The sequence below is a fragment of the Phyllostomus hastatus genome, unplaced genomic scaffold (genome assembly GCF_019186645.2).
Source record: "Phyllostomus hastatus isolate PE091 unplaced genomic scaffold, TTU_PhHast_1.1 phas_scaffold_39, whole genome shotgun sequence".
In the NCBI taxonomy this organism is placed as follows: Eukaryota; Metazoa; Chordata; class Mammalia; order Chiroptera; family Phyllostomidae; genus Phyllostomus; species Phyllostomus hastatus.
Genome location: NW_025334028.1, coordinates 15,501,360 through 15,522,410, shown reverse-complemented (window position 1 = coordinate 15,522,410; position 21,051 = coordinate 15,501,360). Strand labels below are relative to the sequence as shown.

Here is a 21,051-nt window from a genome sequence, read left to right as displayed (position 1 = left end):
AAAGAATCCAAAATTCTGATGGTAGTGTAAGCAACCTCTGGGACAACTTGAAGAGGTCCAACGTTCATATCATACCGGTGCTTGAAGCTACAAGTCATCCAGAGTTTTTGGCTGTTTCCTCTGGAATTGGCTATGCACAGGATGGGTCAAGCTGTACTACAAACAGGGCATTTATCAGCACTGGGTCCAGGGTGGGTCAGCAAATGTCCCAAGTCACCACAAATTCTGCCTATGCCTGTGTCTGTCTGTTGGCCTTCTATCTGAGACTAGTCATTGACCCATCTGTTTCTGATAGGGCTTCTGGTGGAATCAAGCAATGGGACTCCTGAATGTCCTGTGAGAGGTGTCTTTCAGACCCAAGAGAAGATGGTGGGAGTGTTCCCCTTCTCTCAAGTCACTTGTCTGAGTCTGCCTGGGATTATTTCCCTGAACTCAGCAAGGTGGAGCCCTGGGGTGGGGGGGGCGGGGCGGGTGGTAGTGGAGGGAGGCTAGAGGGTGGGGCCTCCAGAGCCCAGACTTTGGGTATGCCTGATACCAGGTGGGTGTTTCTGTGGCTCTCCCATGAGGGCAATGAGACAGTCTGTTCTTGGGTAGGGGTGTGAAATGCCTGTGCCCTATCGCCAGTCTCTGACACCCCCTGAATCTGCATATGTTGCTTTCTACTCAGCAGATTTTTAAGATACAGGATGTGAAAAATGAAAGAAGAAAAGGAAAAAGAAAAACCCAAAACAAAACAGAAAAAAAAAAGGAAAAAGGAAAGAGATGCAGGTTGGGGTGAGCAGGATTCCAGAGGTTGGAGCTGGTCATCTCCCACAGAGTAGGGTAATTGCTTTCCCCCTGGGAGGGGTTTGCTCTTCTCAAGAAAGATGACTGCTGAGGTGTGGAGGTATAACCCAGCACATAAATCCCCACAGGCACTTCTCCCCACCCCTCCCCAGTGCCTCCCATCCAGACTGTCCTCGCACAACTCCATTCTGTGCTGCTTTCCCTTTGCCCAGGCCCAAGATGAGTGGCTGCAAACACAAACTCTGTGCTTTTCCTTTAAGAAATAAAGAAAAAGATGGAAAAGAAAAATTAGTAGCTTTTTCTCTAGCAGGCTTCTTTTCTCCCACTAGGCAAAAACCCTGTGGTCTTTTGCTGCTGGATGCTACATGGGCAATTGATCCTGGCACTGGTGCTCCATGCCTTGGAGCCCTTTCTGGGGGCCAGGCTTCTTTCCTTTCAGGGGGGAGCTCCCATAGGCATGCTGTAACCGTGGCCCAATGCCTGTGGGAATGGGCCATCCTCTTTCATGTGCCTGCCCTCCCTTCCTACCACTATCTAGTTGGTTTCTTGCTGTCCTTGGTTAAAAGTCTCTTTTTTTAGGTAGTCTTTGGTTATTTATTTTGGTGGCTATTCCCCTTTTTGGTTTTATGTACAGTTTGGTTCTAGGAGGTGATGCAAGACCCTCCTACTCTGCCACCATCTTGTGACTCTATAGTGTCAGTTCTTATGTTTAAGCCTAATTTATTTTGAGTTGTTTTTTGTCAGTGGTGTAAGTCTTGATCTGTTTTTATATTCATATATCTAATTTTCCAAGCACCATTTATTGAAGAGACTGTCTTTTCTTCATTGAGAATTCTTAGATCCCTTGTCAAATATTACTTGACTATATATTCATGAGTTCTTTCTGGAATCTCTATACTGTCCCACTGATTTGTTTTTATGCCATTGCCATGGTGTTTTGATTAATATAGCTTTATGGTGTAGCTTGAAATCAGGAAATGTGATGTCTCCTGCTTTATTTTACTTTTTCAGGACTGTTTTCGCTATTCAGGGTCTTCTGTGGTTCCATACAAATTTTAGGATTGTTTTCTACTCTGTAAAACATGCTGTGGTAGCCTCAATAGGGATAGCATTAAATCTATATATGTTTGACAGTATCAACATTTTAACAACACTGATTCTTTCAATGTGAACATGATGCCTTTTTATTTATTTGTGTCTTTGTTGGTTTCTTTTGTCAGTGCCTTATAGTTTTTAGAGATATTTTACATTTGGTTAACTTTATTTCCAAGTATTCATTGCTTTTGATGTTATTGTAAGTGGAATTTTTTTTTCAGTTAATTCTTGGTTAATACATAGATATGCTAGTGATTTTTTTTTAGATTTTACTTATGTATTTTTAGAGAGAGGGGAAGGGAGGCAGAATGAGAGGGAGAGAAACATCAGTATAGGTGAGAAACATTTACCAGTTGCCTCTGGATCAGCTGCCTCTTGTGTGTGCCTCATAAGGGATAAACCCGCAACCCAGGCATGTGCTCCAGCTGGGAATTGAACTGGTGACTCCTCTTTTTGTGGAAGAATGCCAAACCAACTGAGCCACACTGAACAGGGCTGTAACTGAAATTCTTAATATTAATTTTGTATCCAGCAACTTTACTGAATTGATTAGATCTAACAATTTTTATGTGGAGTGTTTAGGATTTCCTATATAGAAAATCATGTCATCTTCAAATGTAGACAATTATACTTTTTCCTTTCCCATTCTTATACTTACTTCTTTGTTTTGCCTTTTTATTATTATTAATTTTTGCCTGATTGCTCTGGCAAAGATTTTCAGTACTACGTTCAATAGGAGTAGTGAGAGTGGACACTCTCATCTTGTTCCCAATCTGAGAAAAAAGCTTTCAACTTTTCAACATTGAGAATGCTGTTTTCTGTGGGCTTATCATGTATGGTTCTTATTATTCCCTTAATGCATAATTTGTAAGAGTTTTTATAATGAACATTGAATTTTGTCATTTTTTCTGCATCTATTGAGATGATCACATGATTTTTTCTTTTATTTTTTTAATGTGGTGTATCATATTTAATTATTTGCATTTGTTGAGTTATCCTTGCATCTCTGGTATAAATCCCGCTTAATCATGGTGAATGAACCTTTGAATGTGTTGCTGAATTCAATTTGCTAGGAATTTATTGAGAATGTTTGCATATATATATATATATATATATATATATATATATCAGGGATATTGATCTGTGGTTTTATTATCTAGTAGTGTCTTTTTTGGCTTTGGTATCAGGGTAATTTTACTCTTTTATTAAAATAATTAATAATCTATTTCAGGCACTATACAGCTCCTAGCACTATTTTTTTAGTAGATAAATGAAACATATCTCTAAACACCTTGAATATAGGCAAGTTATCCATTCTAACTACAGAACACCCAATTTGGAAGATGGCAGGAAACCAACATATACATGCGTGGCATATGCAGAAACAAAACTGGTCATACATGTAATGTAATAAAGTTAACAGAGTGGTTTTATTAAGGAATACTTTATTACTGCATATCAGAAATTAAGAAAAGCTTAGTGGCAAAGCAAGTGAGTATAGAAATCATGTCAATTGGCTCATGAAATCATCATCACGACTTCTAAGAACCTGGAAATCACATTGCTTTATGCCCAGTTTGAATACCTGTGTAAACCAATCTATCACCAAGACAGTCTCAGAGCAAATTGTCAGAATAAAAACAGTCAAGTACCATACAGAATATTTATTGTTTTAAAATTTATTTTGCAGAGGAATTATGCATATTTTTCTAATTTCCATGCTTATGTTTATCAACCTTTCTCAAAATACTAGTCAAATGGTGAAATTTTCATTGAATAAATCACTGTTCTTGTCAAGAAATTAAGAGCCACATAAGAAAGTATACGATGGCATTCAATATTACTAAAAAATTGTAATTTCCAGAGCAATTTACTATTTCTTATATTTCTCAGTAAATTTTTGGTTTTAGGGAATAGGAAACATTATTATAAATGTTTATAATCTCAGACCCATATTAATTAGAATACATCAAATGGTTTTATCCCTATAAATTGGGTCCAGCTAACTTAGTTTCAAACATCTTATATTCCTAAAAACAGGATTTTAGAAGAGACAATTGATAATAGGATTACATCTTAGACATTACTTATATATATGATTAACTACAAAATAAAATGTATATTACTTAAGAATTTAGGACAAATAAATTTGCATCTACCATTTAATTTCAACTCCTGAATAAGAAAATTTAAATCAGCTATAATTTTCATCCCTAGATAGAAATATTAAAACTAATTTTGTAAAGATCTTGTTTGTTAAATGTACATGGTCCAGAACAAATAAAACCCCTTTTTTATTACAAAGCATTTTATTACAAAATCATAAGCATGTAATTCTAACAGAATAATATCACACTCAAGCACACCATATGACATTTTAGGTGAAATATTCAAATTAAAACTATAAATTATACCCATATTATTACCCTACCAACCACACTCAAGCAGGCATTGCTTCTGCTGGACCCTGTATATAAGGCAATCAGAGTATATCAAATTCAATGATGTCTATGTCAATATCCTCAGAAAAGAAATAATAAAGTAATCTGATAACTAGAATTTTCATCTATTTTATGTTTTTATTTTGTTAGATACTTTATTGGCCCTCTTATTTAAAAAATATAACATGAAATTATTTTTCAGTATTTTCCTAATTGCCTTTAAGGAAAGAAAATTAAGATTTTTTTTGGAGGTAAACTTGAAATCAAATAAGTGTCTTCCTCTCAGGATTCTATCTTTATTGGTCTAAACATCAATAATTGCTCTAAAATGCTTTAGAATGAGTAGTACACTGGTTTGCTAAGGTAGATCATTGCTTATATTTTTTTATGTCTTGCAATGGCAGTGGCATTTTAAAAGTAAAGGGCATTGAGACAGGATATATTTTCTTGAATCTCTCTTCCTCTTGGGAGGGAGCCTACTTTGGAAGCACACATAGTACAAATGGAAAGAGCAAAAGTTATGGAATCCATTCTGGTTAAACATACAGGCTGTGTACCCTCAGCACATTACTTAACTGTTCTAATCTTATGTATGAAGTGAGTAAAGCAATAGCAAACTTACTAGGTGGTTGTAAGCTGAAAATCAATGCTATGGACTGGGTGTTTGTTTTCCCCCAAAGTAGTATGCTGATGCCTCAACCCCAATGTGATGGTATTTGGAGATGAAGCCTCTGAGAACTAGTTAGGTTTAGATGAGGTCACGAAGATAGGGCCACACAATGGGATGGGATCAGTGTCCTTATAAGAAGAACAAAGCACACCTTGTTCACTCTCTGCCATTAAGAACACAGTGAGAAGGGGGACACAACTGTCTGTGACCTAAGATTCCCGGCTTCCAGAGCTATGGAAATGAAAGATCATTGTTTAAGCCATCCAGCCTGTGGTATTTTGTTGTAACAACCTGAGCTTACTTAAGCAAGGAAGTGATGTTTAGAAAGGATAAGATGCAGAGGGCTCCTTTTCTTGAATTTTATGTTCAAGAGAAAAATGTATTTTTTTAAGATTAAAGTGATAGAGTCACTAAGGTTACATTGAAATTCCTCTAGAAAGAACTATGAAAGAGATTTCACGTCTGAAATCTCTTACTCAGGGGGAAGAAAGTCACTCGGCATTGATTAAGACTTTTTGGTGTCACATTTTCTGTGGGCAATTCTCCGAGTCTAAGATAGGATGAGTTGCCTTTATTCTCTTCCACACCCAAAAGTTTAATCTTTAAGTTTTGTGTTTTTATTGGCTCCATTACTTGGAACTACAACTGGGTTTTGAGGAAGATCAGATTGATTATAAATAAACAGTTCATTGATATATCTAACTATTGGTGAAAGGTCTTGGCCCAGATTAATATTTGAAAAACAAAAATTTGGCAGCAATAATGTACCTTGTGAGAAAAGTGGGATTGTTTGTATGGCTGATAGTTGGCTGTTTGCTTTTATACTACAGTGTAATTCATTTTTTTACAAGAATCCAAACTAGCTCATATTTGCTATCATCCTTGACATATCTTTATATATATATAGCCTAGAGTTGGCATGACAGAGTAAGAACATGGCAGGGGGAGGGACTAGAAGAATGGTTAAATTCCAAAAGCTGTAAATTCCCCCAAAATATGATGTGATTAAACTATTTCTTAAAAAAAGAAAGCTAAAATAGATGAAAAGACCTGATAATAATGGCTTAAAAGAGTCAAGTCCCACAATGTGGTAAACATCCTGGTATAAATGAATCGGCTGCATTTAAGCAGACACATCAGCAAGGGCAAAGCTTCTGGCCACAAGGAGTGACTCAGTCATATGGATGGCAATGACAGACTGCACATTTATAGTTACCTTTCTTTTTGCATTTTGCTCTACATGTGGCTCAGTGGAGTTGTAAAGGCTTTTTTATGCACTTCCCTACTGCTACAGATACTTGGAATGTAAAACTCAGAAAGTGAAAAAGTGAGACAAAATTGAGATTATAACATTATGCCCAGTATTCCAAGTTACACACTGTAATGAAAATCTACTTCTTGATCATGAGAATGGTGTTAATGAATGTGGTAATAAATATGGAGAAATAGTATTTGTCATTCAATAAACCGCTCTTATTGTTCCATCAACTAAGTTTCTAAGAGAGTTCTTGGAGGACTAATGGAGTGTGATCATTTTTCATGGGAATGTGGTCCTTAAATACATAATTAAAAAATACTAACTTTTTGCAGGGGAGATATTATCTCTGTTAAACACATACAAGGCAAAAAAAAAAAAAAAACATGTGAAATTTACTTTGAATTCAGTTCACACTCAAAATATAGTGACAATGGGCAAGGATTAAATCTTGGGCTATATAGGCCAAAACATAGGTCATAACCCAGACTGATCATGAAAATCTTTGTAAACATTTTAAGTTAAGTAAGTGTGGGCATGCCTTAATGTTTAATATTGATTAGTGGCTTGCTAGTTATTTATACCTCAGTCAATAAATAACAAAAACAGCTTGAATAATGTGTGGCTCTAGGTTCTTACCCTGAGCATATTGATACTTGTAGAGTTATACCTTTAGCTCTGCAGCTACAGTTTCATGGTGTCATTTGCACAGACCAAGATGCTCCAAAGAAGCAAAAATAGATTGAGAGATAATTCAAAATTTCACTGTAACTCTGTTAGCATATAAAATTATTTGAAAAAAATCACTGAGTTCATAGAAATACAGTTCCATGTTTCAATAATTACAAAAATGGGAGCAGTTTATTTCAGGTAGAAACAGCTTTTCCTCAAGGATATCTCTTCTTAAGTGTCCTTTAAAACACATTTTAAAATCAGAAGAGACAATTTGCAGCAGAAATTTTACACGGTTACTTAGGCTTAGCGACACATACACATGCACAGAAGAAAGAGTAAGGGAAAGAAAAGGAAACTGCTCCCATCAGAAAAACAAGCACTCCCCCACCCCCCATGTCCTGTCTTTGGATATGCACTGCCTTGGAGAAATGTATAAATCATTTTTGTACATGGAACTGTCTTAGAAAACTAGAGATTTTATACAAAGAAATCGGTTTGCTGAAAGAATGCCCACATGCCAGAGTTTTGAGTTACTATAGTACACCAGAGAAATTTACAGAGGAGCCCTGTGTACAGTTCCTGGCGTACATGAGCATGGTGGGCTTACACCTTCTCCAGGCCTGAGTCACACTTAGTATTACAAATAATATTGTAACAATGCTGAAAATACTGGTACAAAACAGCTTTAAGATGATATTTCCAAAAAATATCCCTCCTTTAAAAATTGAATTGTTTAATCCAGGTTTTCTTTTTTGAATGTTTCAGTTTTAAAAAAGGTTTTTCAAGAAAATACTAGTTTTAAAACATCTCTTAAAATGTCTATTAAATGACAGATTTTCTTAAGTACATTATTTTTTACAAAGCATAATTCAAAAGTCTATCTTCCAGGAAAACAAAACTATAAACTCCAGAGATCTAAATCAAAAACATTATTTGTGATACATAGTTCTTCCATATCCTCGGAAAAAAATCCTTGACCATTTTATCATGCTAATTTATTTACAGAATTCAAATAGTGTAGCAACATATATCAATTTTAAGACAAATAAAACTGAATTCCACAATTAATAATCATAATTTTCTGTTTTTCTATCATGTCTTAAATATTGCCCAGCCCAAAATGTATATCTGCATAAATGTTATAGCTTCTAAACTACAGTGGAGATTTTAGATAGCAGTTTATTTAAGCCAAGCAAATTGTAGTGTGTATCATTCTCTTCTGGCAGAATTACAAACACACAAAGAAAACATTTGGCAAACATTTTTCTTGATGCACATGTGTCTATCTTTAGAGTTACAAGTATAACATGTGCACTAGACTCTGTACTCTTGTCAATTCTGATCAAAGTTGGAAAATAGGTCTATGTTTAGTAGTTAAAGCTAGGGGAGGAATCTGATGACTTTCACCCAAAGCATAGAGCTCAAATATATTTTATATTAGGAGATGCATTCCACATATTTAAGCAGGTCAGTCAGATGCCATGCTCAAAATTGCTACCTCAATTTCCCTTTATTCCTTTCATTTGCACACGCTGATGGACTCTGTCTGTCAGAGAATGCAAGTAAAACAGATCATGCAGTAGATATGACAAGTTTCAATTTGCATGGACAATGCCTAATGTGGAGACTTTTATTAACTTTTATATTCATATGAGAAATTTGCAGCCATTATTCCTACTGGTTGTTACTTATTTGTTTGTTTATTATTTATTTACTTATATGTTTATGTATGTATGTATTTATTTATTTCTATAGCTGCATCCAGCTCTGGTACTAATTAGCCATAAAAAAATTATTTAGATTTATTGATCAATCTCATGTGCACTTAAATGTAAAACATAATAGACCTCATCAAATGAGTTTTAAATACTCCTGTTAGAGATGTATTTCTAAAATCAAATTGCCAAAGTTCACATTTTTTACTTTTTCTTCCATATCTAGATGACTAAATAGTCAGAATATTGTGTAAGGGGCTACCTAGAAACTGACTTTCTGTTCCTCAACTCATCATGTATGGGTTGATGTATATAGGGTGAAGTTGAATATACATAGAAATAATTGAAAATTTAAAAAATACAAGGAAAGTGAAGTAAAATAATTTTCTTAGAATGTTCCATCCATAAAACTTCTAAAAATATTCTGATATTGCCATGATCCAAAGAGCAAGCGTATCATGCTTAATGCATCATCTGACCAGCTTTAGCCAATGTTACCACTTCACTGTGTTATGTCTTGGTTCTTCAATGTCAAAAACAAAAACTAAAAACAACATTTTTTGAAGATTGGAGCTGACATTCTGTATTCCGCTAGCAATTACTCAGTCTAAAATCCTTTGTGAGCTAGTGTGAGCTATACATTTGGAGGTCAAAGAAATAGCTTTCCCTCCTTTATTGTATGGTGAGATAAGCTTGAATGTATGCAACAGAGAGACAGAGGTATCTCTAGGTTACATGCAAGCAAACTTCATTCTTCAAATGAATACACCACCAAACAGAAGACTTTAAAATACCTCTTCTCTTCACCTTCTATCAACTATGTCATTTAAAATTCTTTACAATTCCTTCATCTACTTGTTCCTCACATCTATTTTCACAGTAACACCATTCAGTGAGCAGAGCGCTCTTTGATATTACTTTCTGGAACTTCAGTGGATATCAGTGATTGATAAAGACAAAATAAATTATGAGCTGTATAAACCTGCAAGATGGCCCCACTTATTATACATATACATATAATAAAGTCTTCAAGGCTATCAAACCTATTTCAATTAACATGCTTGGACCCTTATTCTAAAAAAAAGTACACAATTCTTTGTAACAAAAAAATAAAAAGTAGTAAGAAGTACATGACAATTTAAATGATCTATGAAGGAGAAACACTGACCATCTTATCCTACCCAGAGCCAAGACTAAGGTGATTTAATTACCCATCCTGCTGGCCTAGAGTCTGCAGCTCAGTGGTGTGTAAATTGTGATGGAGGAAAACATTCTTTCTGCTGTACATGTGTAAAGAGATTGGCCCCCTTGGTGGCTGTCCGAACCTGCCTGTGAAGGTTGAATGCTGTCTGGCCACAGCCGCTTGGTCCTTTGGTTTCTCTGAGAAGGTGGCGAGCCCTTCAGTCTTAGCTGTTGGCTTCAGAGAGTTCTGCCCAACAGTGGCCCTTAAATTCTGGGTGACTTCTGAAGTGAGGGTTTCGTAAGTTCCTCTTGAGTGTTTTATAACTTCTGATAGCTCCTTGTCCTTCAAGAAACTACTTAAACATAGACTCGATAGTTGACAGGTCTTGCTTTTGTAGGGGCTTGTCTGGTCAGCTGACGAGTATCTAAAACGGTCCTCGGTGGGTGTATGCATTGCTCTTCTGTCCCTTGTGCTGAGACTTTGGCTCACAATTCGATTTCGATATGTAGCCTGTAATAAGGACACAGAAAGAAATGATGTTTTAAAAAAATACATTCATAGCATACATAGATTACAGAGTGATATTCTGACATTCTGTGTGCAAACCGCTGTATTTTCAACAAGCTTAAAAAATCAATGGAATTCTCCATGAGATTAAAGTTATCAGTGCAGCATTATTACCAATAGTGGTTAATTAGTTAAGTTACTCTAGAAAGGGCTGTTTCAAAGACTTTATTTAGAGTCATTTTAGGTTTATAACAAAATTGAGAGGGAGGTACAGGGATTTCTTGTATATTCCATGCATAGCCTCCACCAAAGTAGCCTTTTTTTTTTTTTTTTTTTTTTTTACCAAGGATGAACCTACATTGACATATCATGATCATTAAATCCATATTTACATTAGGATTAACTGTTGAAGCAGTACATTCTATAGGTAGGGACACAATTATAATGGCATTTATTCATTATTAGAATAGAGTATTTTTACTGCCTTGAAAATGTCCCCTGCGCTCTGCCTATTCATCTCTGCACTACTCCTCCTACCCCGACAACCACTGATACTTACCACCTCTATAATTTTATCTTTTCCAAATGTTGTATATTTGGAATTGTACAGTATGTAGCCTTTTCATATTGGCTGCTTTCACTTAGCAATATTCTTTTAAGTTTCTTCCAGGTCTTTTCATGGCCTGCTAGCTTTCTTTTTATCATTGAACTAAAATCATTTTGAAATTTATCAAATTTCCTAAATTTGAATTCCATAGGCTTATCTGAGAATAAAGATAATTTTAATAAGTAATGAACATCAATATATGAGTCTGATAATTTTTTGTTAGATTTAATACACATTTACTTAAGTAAATGTGCAGAGTTTTAGAATTATTAATACCATTATTTATATCAGCAAAGTGGTAACCTAGAAATTTAAGGAACCATAAACAATGTCACAACAATGACCTAAGGAAAACAATAGAGCACATAAAAGGAATTTCAGCTTTTATTTTATTTAGGGTTTTGAATGCAGTTTACTAAACCAAGTCAGGTACACAAGTACATGGCATCTTCTTTCTCACAAGTTTATACTCTAATAATAGAAACAAAACATAGCTCATTGAATCATGCTGTGGAGAAGCAAAGATTACAAGCTGGCAGCAGAATTCCTCTTGAAGAGAACACTGTCTTGGCTTGGAAAAATGCACTGAGCTAGAAACTGATCAGCTGTCTTATTGTTTTGGTGTCAAAAGTGTAGGATATATTGTTGATACTAAAAAGGAGGAAAAAAGGGAAGAGAAAGAGGGAAGAGAGTAAAGTAGATATGTAACATTCTAAAGTAGCCAATGAAAATTTCTGTATACTTGATATCTAAATGGTGTAGTTTTAATTGCTCCTCTTTCCATGGTTCCCATGGTTTGCAAAATCACTTTTGCAAACCTGATCTCCACATTGAGCCCCAATTTCCTTATCTAGTCATCATCACTTTGATGAATTAATATGAATAATTTGACATAAAACAAAACCAAAAATATGAACACGATTTTGACTCTGAAACCTATTCTTCCCTAGATACCCTCCTTCCCAATACATGGCAGCACTATCAGGCCAGCACCTAGAAATGACCTTTGCTTTCTCTCTCTGTTCTTCATCCCCCTTTACATCAGGTCCTTGCTCATGTAGTTGTCCATCCTCTTCTCTTATCTCCAATCTATCTCCTAACCCAGTTCTCAGACACACAGTAAGCACTTAAAAATAAATATTTGCTGAATAAAGTTTATCTGCTTGAGATAATAATATATACTCTTTATTGAGTATGCATTATATGCCAAGCATTCTTTAAATGGCATAACATATTTAATCCTTCCAAGTCTTTTGAAGTAGCTTCTGTTATCATTATACAGACTGGAAATCTGAAGCACAGTGAGTTTGTACCCTTGTAGCCTACAGCTAGTATAGGGTAGACAGTTTGCTTGCTAACCACAAGTTCTTTCTGCCTCCCAGTATTTCTATGGGAGTATTTCTAAAATGTATCACATTTTTCAAAAATAATTACATGTAGAAAAATCTTGTAATTTAAATTGAGGCCTCAAGATTATTGAGAAGTAATCTTGAGATTATTGAGAAATAAGGCTATTATTATTAATAGAGGCCTACTAAGATGAATCTCCCAGCTTTTGTGCAAAACTAAGGTTGGTAATGGGATACCCTTGGGATGTCTATCTATGCAGTGATGTCAGATTGAGGTATTTTACCAATCATGCCCAGTCTTTCTTTTTTTTAATTGTCTTGATTTTTAAATGGTGATTCTGCTTTTTATTATGTGCTTACTCATAGCAGACACTCTCTATTATTTCTAATTTGCCACTTTAACTTTTCCATAGATTTGGAGTAGAGGTAGTCAGAATGGTTATTTGGTGTATAAAAGAAGCATTGTGTGACTTACAGCAAACATTTCAGGGACTTCTGTGGGAGAAAAATGAATAAACTATTTTGATGCAAGTTTAATTTTTCAGGAACTTTTCTAGCTTACTTCTTCTGGACTCTTTCAATGCTCCAGGTATTTGGATTTAACTTAGAGATCTAAACTCTTATTTTCTCTTCATCTTTGTAACTGTACTTCTACAGGAAACTTACCTAAAGATTGAATCAGTTACTGACAAATCCAAAGCAACACTGAGCTAAGTATCTGCATCCAAATGTTGGACGCATCATGGTTGCTATTTGTGAATATTGTGAAAAAAAATTGTTTCAGGACAAATGAGACATCAGCAAATTTATCACAGTACTTATCACTGGTAATCTTTTTCTTTTGTATTTCTATAGATGCTGCCTCATAAAGTAGAGGAGGTGGGTGGATATTATTTCCATTACATTGCTTTTGGAAAAACAACCATTATGTTCTTCATGTGATCATTTTAACTCTCCTGGAGCATTACACTAAATTGAATATATGCTTTTAATAAAGGTAAATTAAAGGGACCCAACAACTCAACCCACAGACTCAGTACTCCTTGTTTGACATAGTTATCTGATACCTACAAGGTATATGAGGAATTAACTCTCAATTTTTTTAAAAAATGCATATTTAATTTACCCATTCCTGTTTGTTTGGCACAGATCGATTTTGACATCTTAGATTAATACCCCCTGCCCCTTTTTTTAGTTCTTTATGATGTTTGCCATTAAGTCCAGTGCCCATCATATATACGGGAGACTGGGTAGCACAGGGGTGACAAAAATTTGGGTGTAGATATATATGGATTAATTTATTTGGTAAATAACTACTGACTACTATTGAGGGCAAGGCACTGCACTTTATGTTGGGAAACAGTGATGTTCATAACAGAACTAGCTCCTGCCTTCGGGCAGCTTAAAGTCCGATTGGAGAATCAACCAGGATCAGACACTTTCTAGGTAGGTGACCACAGTGAGTTTCTTACTGTTCCTAAGTCGCCAATTTCCTCTTCTATGAAGGGAAAATTTATATTCATACCTGTATGACATACAGGATTATTAAGATTTGACAAACTACTGTGTATAAAATACCTAAAGTTATACCTGGACATAGTTATCTTATTGACAGCAATAATAATAATAATTACAGTAATAAAATAAAGTGACTAATAAACCTAGAAATTACTTTGGTAGATGGGTATTTTATCCTTTGGAAGCTAAAGCACACTGAATACTTTTATCTAGATTTTTAAAAAGCATAGTAATTTATTCCAGAATATTTAAGTAATTTTATATTTCTTGTGGTAGTTTGGTTCCTCAAAATAGACTGAGACAAATATTTGAATCAACAAACAAAACATTTCTTGGAGAGTATTCTCAAGCCAACACCTGGCTTGAGAGAGGAGGAACAAAGAAAGCAGGGTCTGGCAAAGGGAGAATTCATAAAGTGGATGTAACCCTCAGTGAGCAGGATTATTATTGTTATTAGTATAGCTTTTCTGTAGAGGGAAATTCTTGGAAAGGAATTTAACTTCAATGCTATTTATTAGCTGCCAATTTTTAGCAACTGGGAAAATGAATACTTTAGTTGTGAAAGTGTGTGTTTGTGTGTGGGGGGTGTGCATTTGAGGTGGAAGGAGAACCAGGAAGTACAAAACAGCATCCACTATACTTACCACCCTACTTGTATATTTAATATATTATAGGGCAGTTTGGCACAGTGGCAAGAATATTGAACCTTGTGCCAAACACTCTAATCTTGACTGTGCTACTATCAAATGGTGTGACCTTGTATAAATAAATTAATCTTTGTGGGCTTCTTTTTCTGAGCCTATTTAAAGAGATGATGAAAAGATATTGATGGAATGCTAATATTTATTCAATTCCCTTCCAGTTCTAAAATTCTACATTTAAAAATATATATTTTATTCTGCATAGTCTATATTTGATTCAAAGTATAAAAAATATATTTTGGCACATATATATTTGTATTTGGTTGCCTTAGCCCAGAGGGAAATAAATTATGTCAATTAGCAGCATGACGAAAAAATTAATTCCGTCAGAAGCTCTTGGGATCACATCCCCAGAGGGAATTTTCCGTGCTTATGCCTAGCTACATCTTTCTCAAAACTGGAAGTAAACTTCCCCAAACTCATAATTATTCTGGTTTTTAGACTACTTAATTGTCAGACAGCTATTTTATTCCCTGTTGTTAGAGTTCATAGTAGAGGGTGAATAGATGGCACATTTAGTAAAGTCAAGTGTGATGTTCACACAAAAAAGAAAAACTTCACAGGCAATCCTGCCTATATTAAAACTGAACCATGAACATTATTATTAAAATAGTAATGTTTTATTATATTGATAATTACCAAAATATTATCAGGCAACAACATCCTGTGATTTTTTTTTATTTATTAGAACTTAGCACATGATTATTTAATTTTTAAATATATTGTTCCCCAAATGTTCTTCACTTAACAGAGAATAGTAGTTTTGCTCTTAGAATTATCCCTAAAGGAATAGAAACACTTGAAAAAATTCCCAAAAGCTAGCTAAAAAAAATAGTTTGCATTAGAAAAAATGTCTAATGTTACATAGTATTTTAAAAACATGAAGATTACTGAGAATATCAACATTATAATTTGAATTCAGATAAGAGATAAATATGCACTTATGTTAAAATGAGCTGGTATCATCAGTCAGAGTTCTTGTGGCAGGAGAAGCTAAGTAGTAACTCCTAAATGATAATTCACACTGAGAAACACACCTCTTGAATAAGTTCATGGTTTTCTACTAATGACCCCTCTATATCAAGTAAGATATGCAATGCAGGATACTGTATATTTTATTTTCAACACCGGAAACTTTGATTCCTGTGCATTTCTACACCCAAGACTATGCATTTCCACACCCAAGCCCTGTTTCCAACTAAAACACATGTTTCATATGGGCAGGAACATCGTCTGTTTTGTTTAACACTGAACCGGATGCCCTGCTAACAGTGCTGGAATTTACCAGTACTTCTGTAATATTTATTCCTTCCAGAAAAGAATCTCCTACCATGATTCCTTTTCTCACTGACAGAGTTCCTTTAATATGGAATTATCTTGCCTTGATATTTTTCTCTCACTGATTCATTGATTATTTTGATCTCTACAAATTATTGTATCACTTGGATCTTAAACTACCAAACAGTGGACATGTATAGTTTGCTTCTTTTCTTGAAAGCAGTGGGGAATGACTTTTCCCGCAGGACATGTTACTTTTCAGGAATGTTTTTGTAATTTGAACTCCCTTTTAGTTTACTCTCCCCAATAAGGAAAAAAAGTTTATTAAGGTTTATTATGTAACTACTAGATATACCTCAGAAGATATAACAAACCTTTCATAACTACCAAAACAATATGATAATATATCTATAGCATTAGATACCAAAGCAACTGAAAAAAGAAATAAGTACATTGTATAAGTATTCTGGAGAATGAATTGAAAGGCAGTTATGCTGGAGTAGCAGTTTAAACAAATATTGTGTTTTTTTCCATTACTATGTAACCCCCTTATACCCTCCACCCCTTGCAATCACCACACTACTGTCCATGAGTCCTTTTTCCTCTTTGTTTGATCCCTCTCTCCCTCCCCTCTTAGCTGCCATCCTGCTCTCTGAGTCTGTCTCTGTTTTGCTTGTTAGTTCAGCTTATTCATTAAATTCCACATGTAAGCAAAACATATATTTACCTAGCTTATTTCACTGAGCATAATGTTCTCCAGGTCCACCCATGCTGTTGCAAAGGGTACTAACTATCAGAGAAGTGCAAATTAAAATCACAATAGGATACCTTTCAGAATAACTATCATCAATAAATCAACAAACAAGTGTTGGCGAGGATGTGGAAAAAAGGGAAACCTTTTGCACTGTTGGTGGGAACACAGATTGGTACAGCCACTGTGGAAAGCAGTATGGAGATACCTCAAACAATTAAAAATGCCCTGGCTGGTGTGGCTCAGTGGACTGAGTGCCAGCTTACAAACCAAAGGGTTGTGGGTTGGGTTCCCAGTCAGGGCACATGCCTCAGTTTGAGCTAAGTCCCCAGCATGGGGCATGGGAGAGGCAACCACACATTGATGTTTCTTCCCCTTTCTTTCTCCCTCCCTCCCAGCTCTCTAAAAATAAATAAAATCATTATTTAAAAAATATTAAAAATGACCCTGGCTGGCATAGCTCAGTGGATTGAGTGCAGGTTGTGAACCAAAACATCACAGGTTCCATTCCCAGTCAGGGCACATGCCTGGGTTGCAGGCCATGGCCCCCAGCAGCCGCACATTGATGTTTCCCTTTCTTTCTCCCTCCCTTCCCTCTCTAAAAATAAATAAACAATATCTTTAAAAAATATTAAAAATGGAACTGCTTTATGACCTAGGGATCCCACTTCTGGGAATATATCTGAAGGAACCCAAAACACTAATTTTAAGGGACATAAGCACCCCTATGTTAATTGCAGTGTTATTTACAATTGCCAAGATATGGAAGCAGCCAAGGGTCCATCAGTAGATGAGTGGATAAAACAACTACAAGACATTTACACAGTGGAATACTACTCAGCCATAAAAAACAGCAGTTTTTAATAATCTGTCTTCTTACTATGTATCAACATGATGTAGAGACAAACTTCTTTCACCAAAACTAGACATAGGAAAATAATCCCATTAAAATATATTTAATTCAACTCCTATGTCTTTCATTTATACAAACATTTTGGATTGAGAAATGCAAAAAAGGTATAAAAATCTTCTCTAATTTATAAAAGTAAAATTTTTGGTGTTTTAGAAAAACAAGCAACATATTACTTAAAATACAGACTCAACAAATGTCTGTGACACCTAGACCCATTTGACACCGGCCTAGGCAAAGATTAATTAGGTGTGTCACACTGTTAATGCAGAAAATAAATGCTGAAGGCACCAGCTTAGGTGGTATAATAAGTAAATAACAGAATAAGCTCTATAATGCATATATTAATTATAATACATAAACACATAACTCTAAAGGCAGAATAATAAAAAACTTTAAATACTGTGAAGTCGAGAAGCCATCTCTATGTACTGTTAAGTATGATTATATATATATGAAAGTAGTAAGAATAAAGGCACATGCAAATAATATTACTAATATATTAAAATCTATAAATAAACATTAAGTATATTTTATGGTGGTAAAATTGGTGTATAACATACACATTTCATGTGTACAATATTGTAATTACACATATGTATACACTACCAAAAATGATCACCACCAAAAGTCTAGTTATCATCCACCACTATAAAATTGATCCCCTTTACTCATAGTACCCACCCCCATCTTCCCTTCCCCCACGTTCTCTGTAACTATGAGTTTTTGTTTTGTTGTTTCATGCGGATTTTTTTAAGATTTCTACATATGAGTCAAATTATATGGCATTTGTCTTTCTCTATCTGACTTACTTCACTTAGCATAATACCCTCAAGATCCATCCATGTTATTACAAATGGCAAGATTTCATTTGTTTTTATGGCTGAGTAGTATTACGTGTGTGTATATTATATATATATATATAAATAATGAGGTCTGTTCAAAAGATATCTAGCCATGTAATATGAAAACTGGAGTCATTTATTGAGGAAGACACAAGAAACATTGTTCATAGAGCAGTGACACCTCAGTCCCCTTCAAAGTAACACCTTGGGACCTCACACAGTTCTCCCAGTGTCTCTTCCACTGTACAAACACTCCGCAAAATCCTTTGTTGGAACTGCCATCAGCTACCCCATCATTTTTCCTGAATCTTATCAACAGTCTGAAATTTCTTCCCTTTCAAAGGTAATTTTAGTTTTGGGAAAATGCAGAAGTTGCACAGCACCAAACCTGGGCTGTAGGGGGGCTGAGTCACCAGGGTGATTTGATGTTTTGCCAAAAACTGTGTGAGATGAGACATGTGGCATGAGTGGGCACATTGTCATGATGAAGCTGTCAATCACCAGTTGCCCATAGCTGTGGCCATTTTCACTGTATTGCATCTCTCAACTCACAAAGAACACTGAAGTAGTACTCCTTAGTAATTGTTTAGCCTGGAGGGGTGTACTTATGATGGACAATACTCTCCCAATCAAAAACAGTCACCATTGTCTTAATCTTGCTGTGACTTTGCTGTGCATTCTTCAGGCCTGGATAACCAGGTGACTTCCACTGAGACAACTGGGCCTTCATTTCCAGATCATAGCCACAGATCTACAATTTATCTCCAGTTATGACCTACTTGAGGAAATGTAGTTCATTGGTAGCAGTTTGAATCAAGTCATTAGCAATAGCAGCATGATGTTCCTTCTGCTCTAGTAGCAGAAGCCATGGTAGGAATTTTGCTGTGAGGTGTTTTATGCCAAGATCCTTCATCAAAATCTTGGACACAGTAGTTTTTGGAATCCTCAGATCAGCTTCTAGTTCTCACACTGTTGGTCACTGATCTTTGTGGCTTGTAGCCTATACACATTCAACATTCTCATGTGTTCTGTTTGCTGCAGGCCTCCTAGAATGTGGATCACTTTCAACAGAATCTCAACAATTTTTGAAGTGTTTGTGCCACAGTTTTATTTGCGCTGCACTCATTGCATTGTCTCTGAAAGCCTTCTGAATCATCTGAATAGTTTCTGCAACAGGTTTTGCATTCAAGCTAAACACAAAATTTGATGCAGATTCATTGCTGTACTTGCTCTGTCACTTTGCATGCAATGGCCACACAGTACACATATTCATGCAATGGTGTCTACCACCCCCACTGACTGGTGCAGTGAATTCATCACTGTCCACACATGCTTATTCCAGTCCACTCTTCTGGACTGCCAAGTTGCATCAATGGCATGCAAACTGTTCTTGTATTAATAATGGCTGAACTTTCTTTTGGACAGACCTCATTTTGTGTGTGTGTATACACACCATATATGTGATATATGTGATATATAGACATATACATGTAACATATATGTGATATATCAGTAGATACTTAGATTGTTTCCAAATTTTGGCCATTGTAAATAATGATGCTATGCACACAAGGGTGCATATATCTTTTGGAATTAGTGTTTTCATATTCTTTTGATAAATACCCATAAGTGGAATAGCTGGATCATATGGTATTTCTATTTTTAATTTTCAAAGAATCACCATACTGTTTTCCATCATGGCTGTACTGATTTATATTCCTACCAACAGTGTAGAATAGTTCCTTTTGATATACATCTTATCCAATACTTGTTATTTCTTTGTCTTTTTTTTAATAGCCATTCTAACAGGACTGAAGTGATAATTCTTTGAGGTTTTTATCAGCATTTCTCTAGCAGTTAATGATATTACACAGCTTTTCATGTGTCTGTTGGCCATCTGTGTGTCTCCTTTGGAAAAATTCCTGTCCACCTCCCCTTTTAAATCATGGTGTTTCTTGGCAATTGAGTTATATGAGTTCTTTAATATTAACTCCTTAAAAATGTATGATTTGCAGATCATATATTTTTGCAAAGAAGGGAAATCTTTCCCTTTCGAGTATGGTTTTCTTTGCTGTACAGTCACTTTTTAGTTAGACTTATGAGGAGGGACCCAAAAAAAACCTGGAATTATCTTCTAGAGGGCAAGCCCCTTGTAGTGCAGGCTTTCCCCACTAGGTGAGTGTTCTGGAAACCCAGCTGTGTCAGTGTACTAGTTGGCATGGTTGTGAGAGGCTGCATTTGGCTTCACTGAATTTCTTCTGAATACTCTTTCAAAAGGTTTGCCCATTTCATCATGGGTGATTTACAAGCACATACTGCACTGAGTTTTCAGAGGTTTTTGACCAAAAATGGCATGATCCCTGTGCCCCACCCTCCCTATTCACCCAATCTCTCCTTGAATGATTTTTCTTTGTTTGTTTCCTGGATGAAAAAATGTCCTCAAAGGAAAACGTTTTGCAGATGTGGAAGAGAGGAAACAGAAAATGGGAGAGGCACTAAAAGGCACTAAAATTGATGAGTTCAAAAACTGTTTTGAGCAGTGGAAAAAACTTCTTGATAGGTATATTGCATCAAATGGAGAATACTTTGAGGGTGACTAAACTTTAAATATGTAAGGATAAATATACAATTTTATAATAAATTCTGTTTTGGGGGGGTCCCCAAAGTAGTTCCATTTTTTGTTTCCTTTGCCTTTGAAATCATATCCACAGAACATTGATAAGATAAATTTCAAAGAGATTATCACCTGTGTTTTTCTCTAGGAA

At 35.4% G+C, this 21,051-nt stretch overlaps 1 protein-coding gene across 3 annotated transcripts in view; it reads right to left on the bottom strand.

Moving 5' to 3' along the window:
- Positions 1–9,470: 9,470 nt before the first annotated feature.
- Positions 9,471–21,051, bottom strand: part of CCSER1 (coiled-coil serine rich protein 1) — a 1,274,087-nt gene continuing 1,262,506 nt past the window's right edge. For all 3 annotated transcript variants that reach the window (XM_045820200.1, XM_045820201.1, XM_045820199.1), the window contains one exon: positions 9,471–10,330. In XM_045820200.1, the coding sequence (XP_045676156.1) occupies positions 9,845–10,330 (486 nt within the window). In that variant the 3' untranslated portion in view covers positions 9,471–9,844. The remainder of the gene's footprint in view (positions 10,331–21,051) is intronic.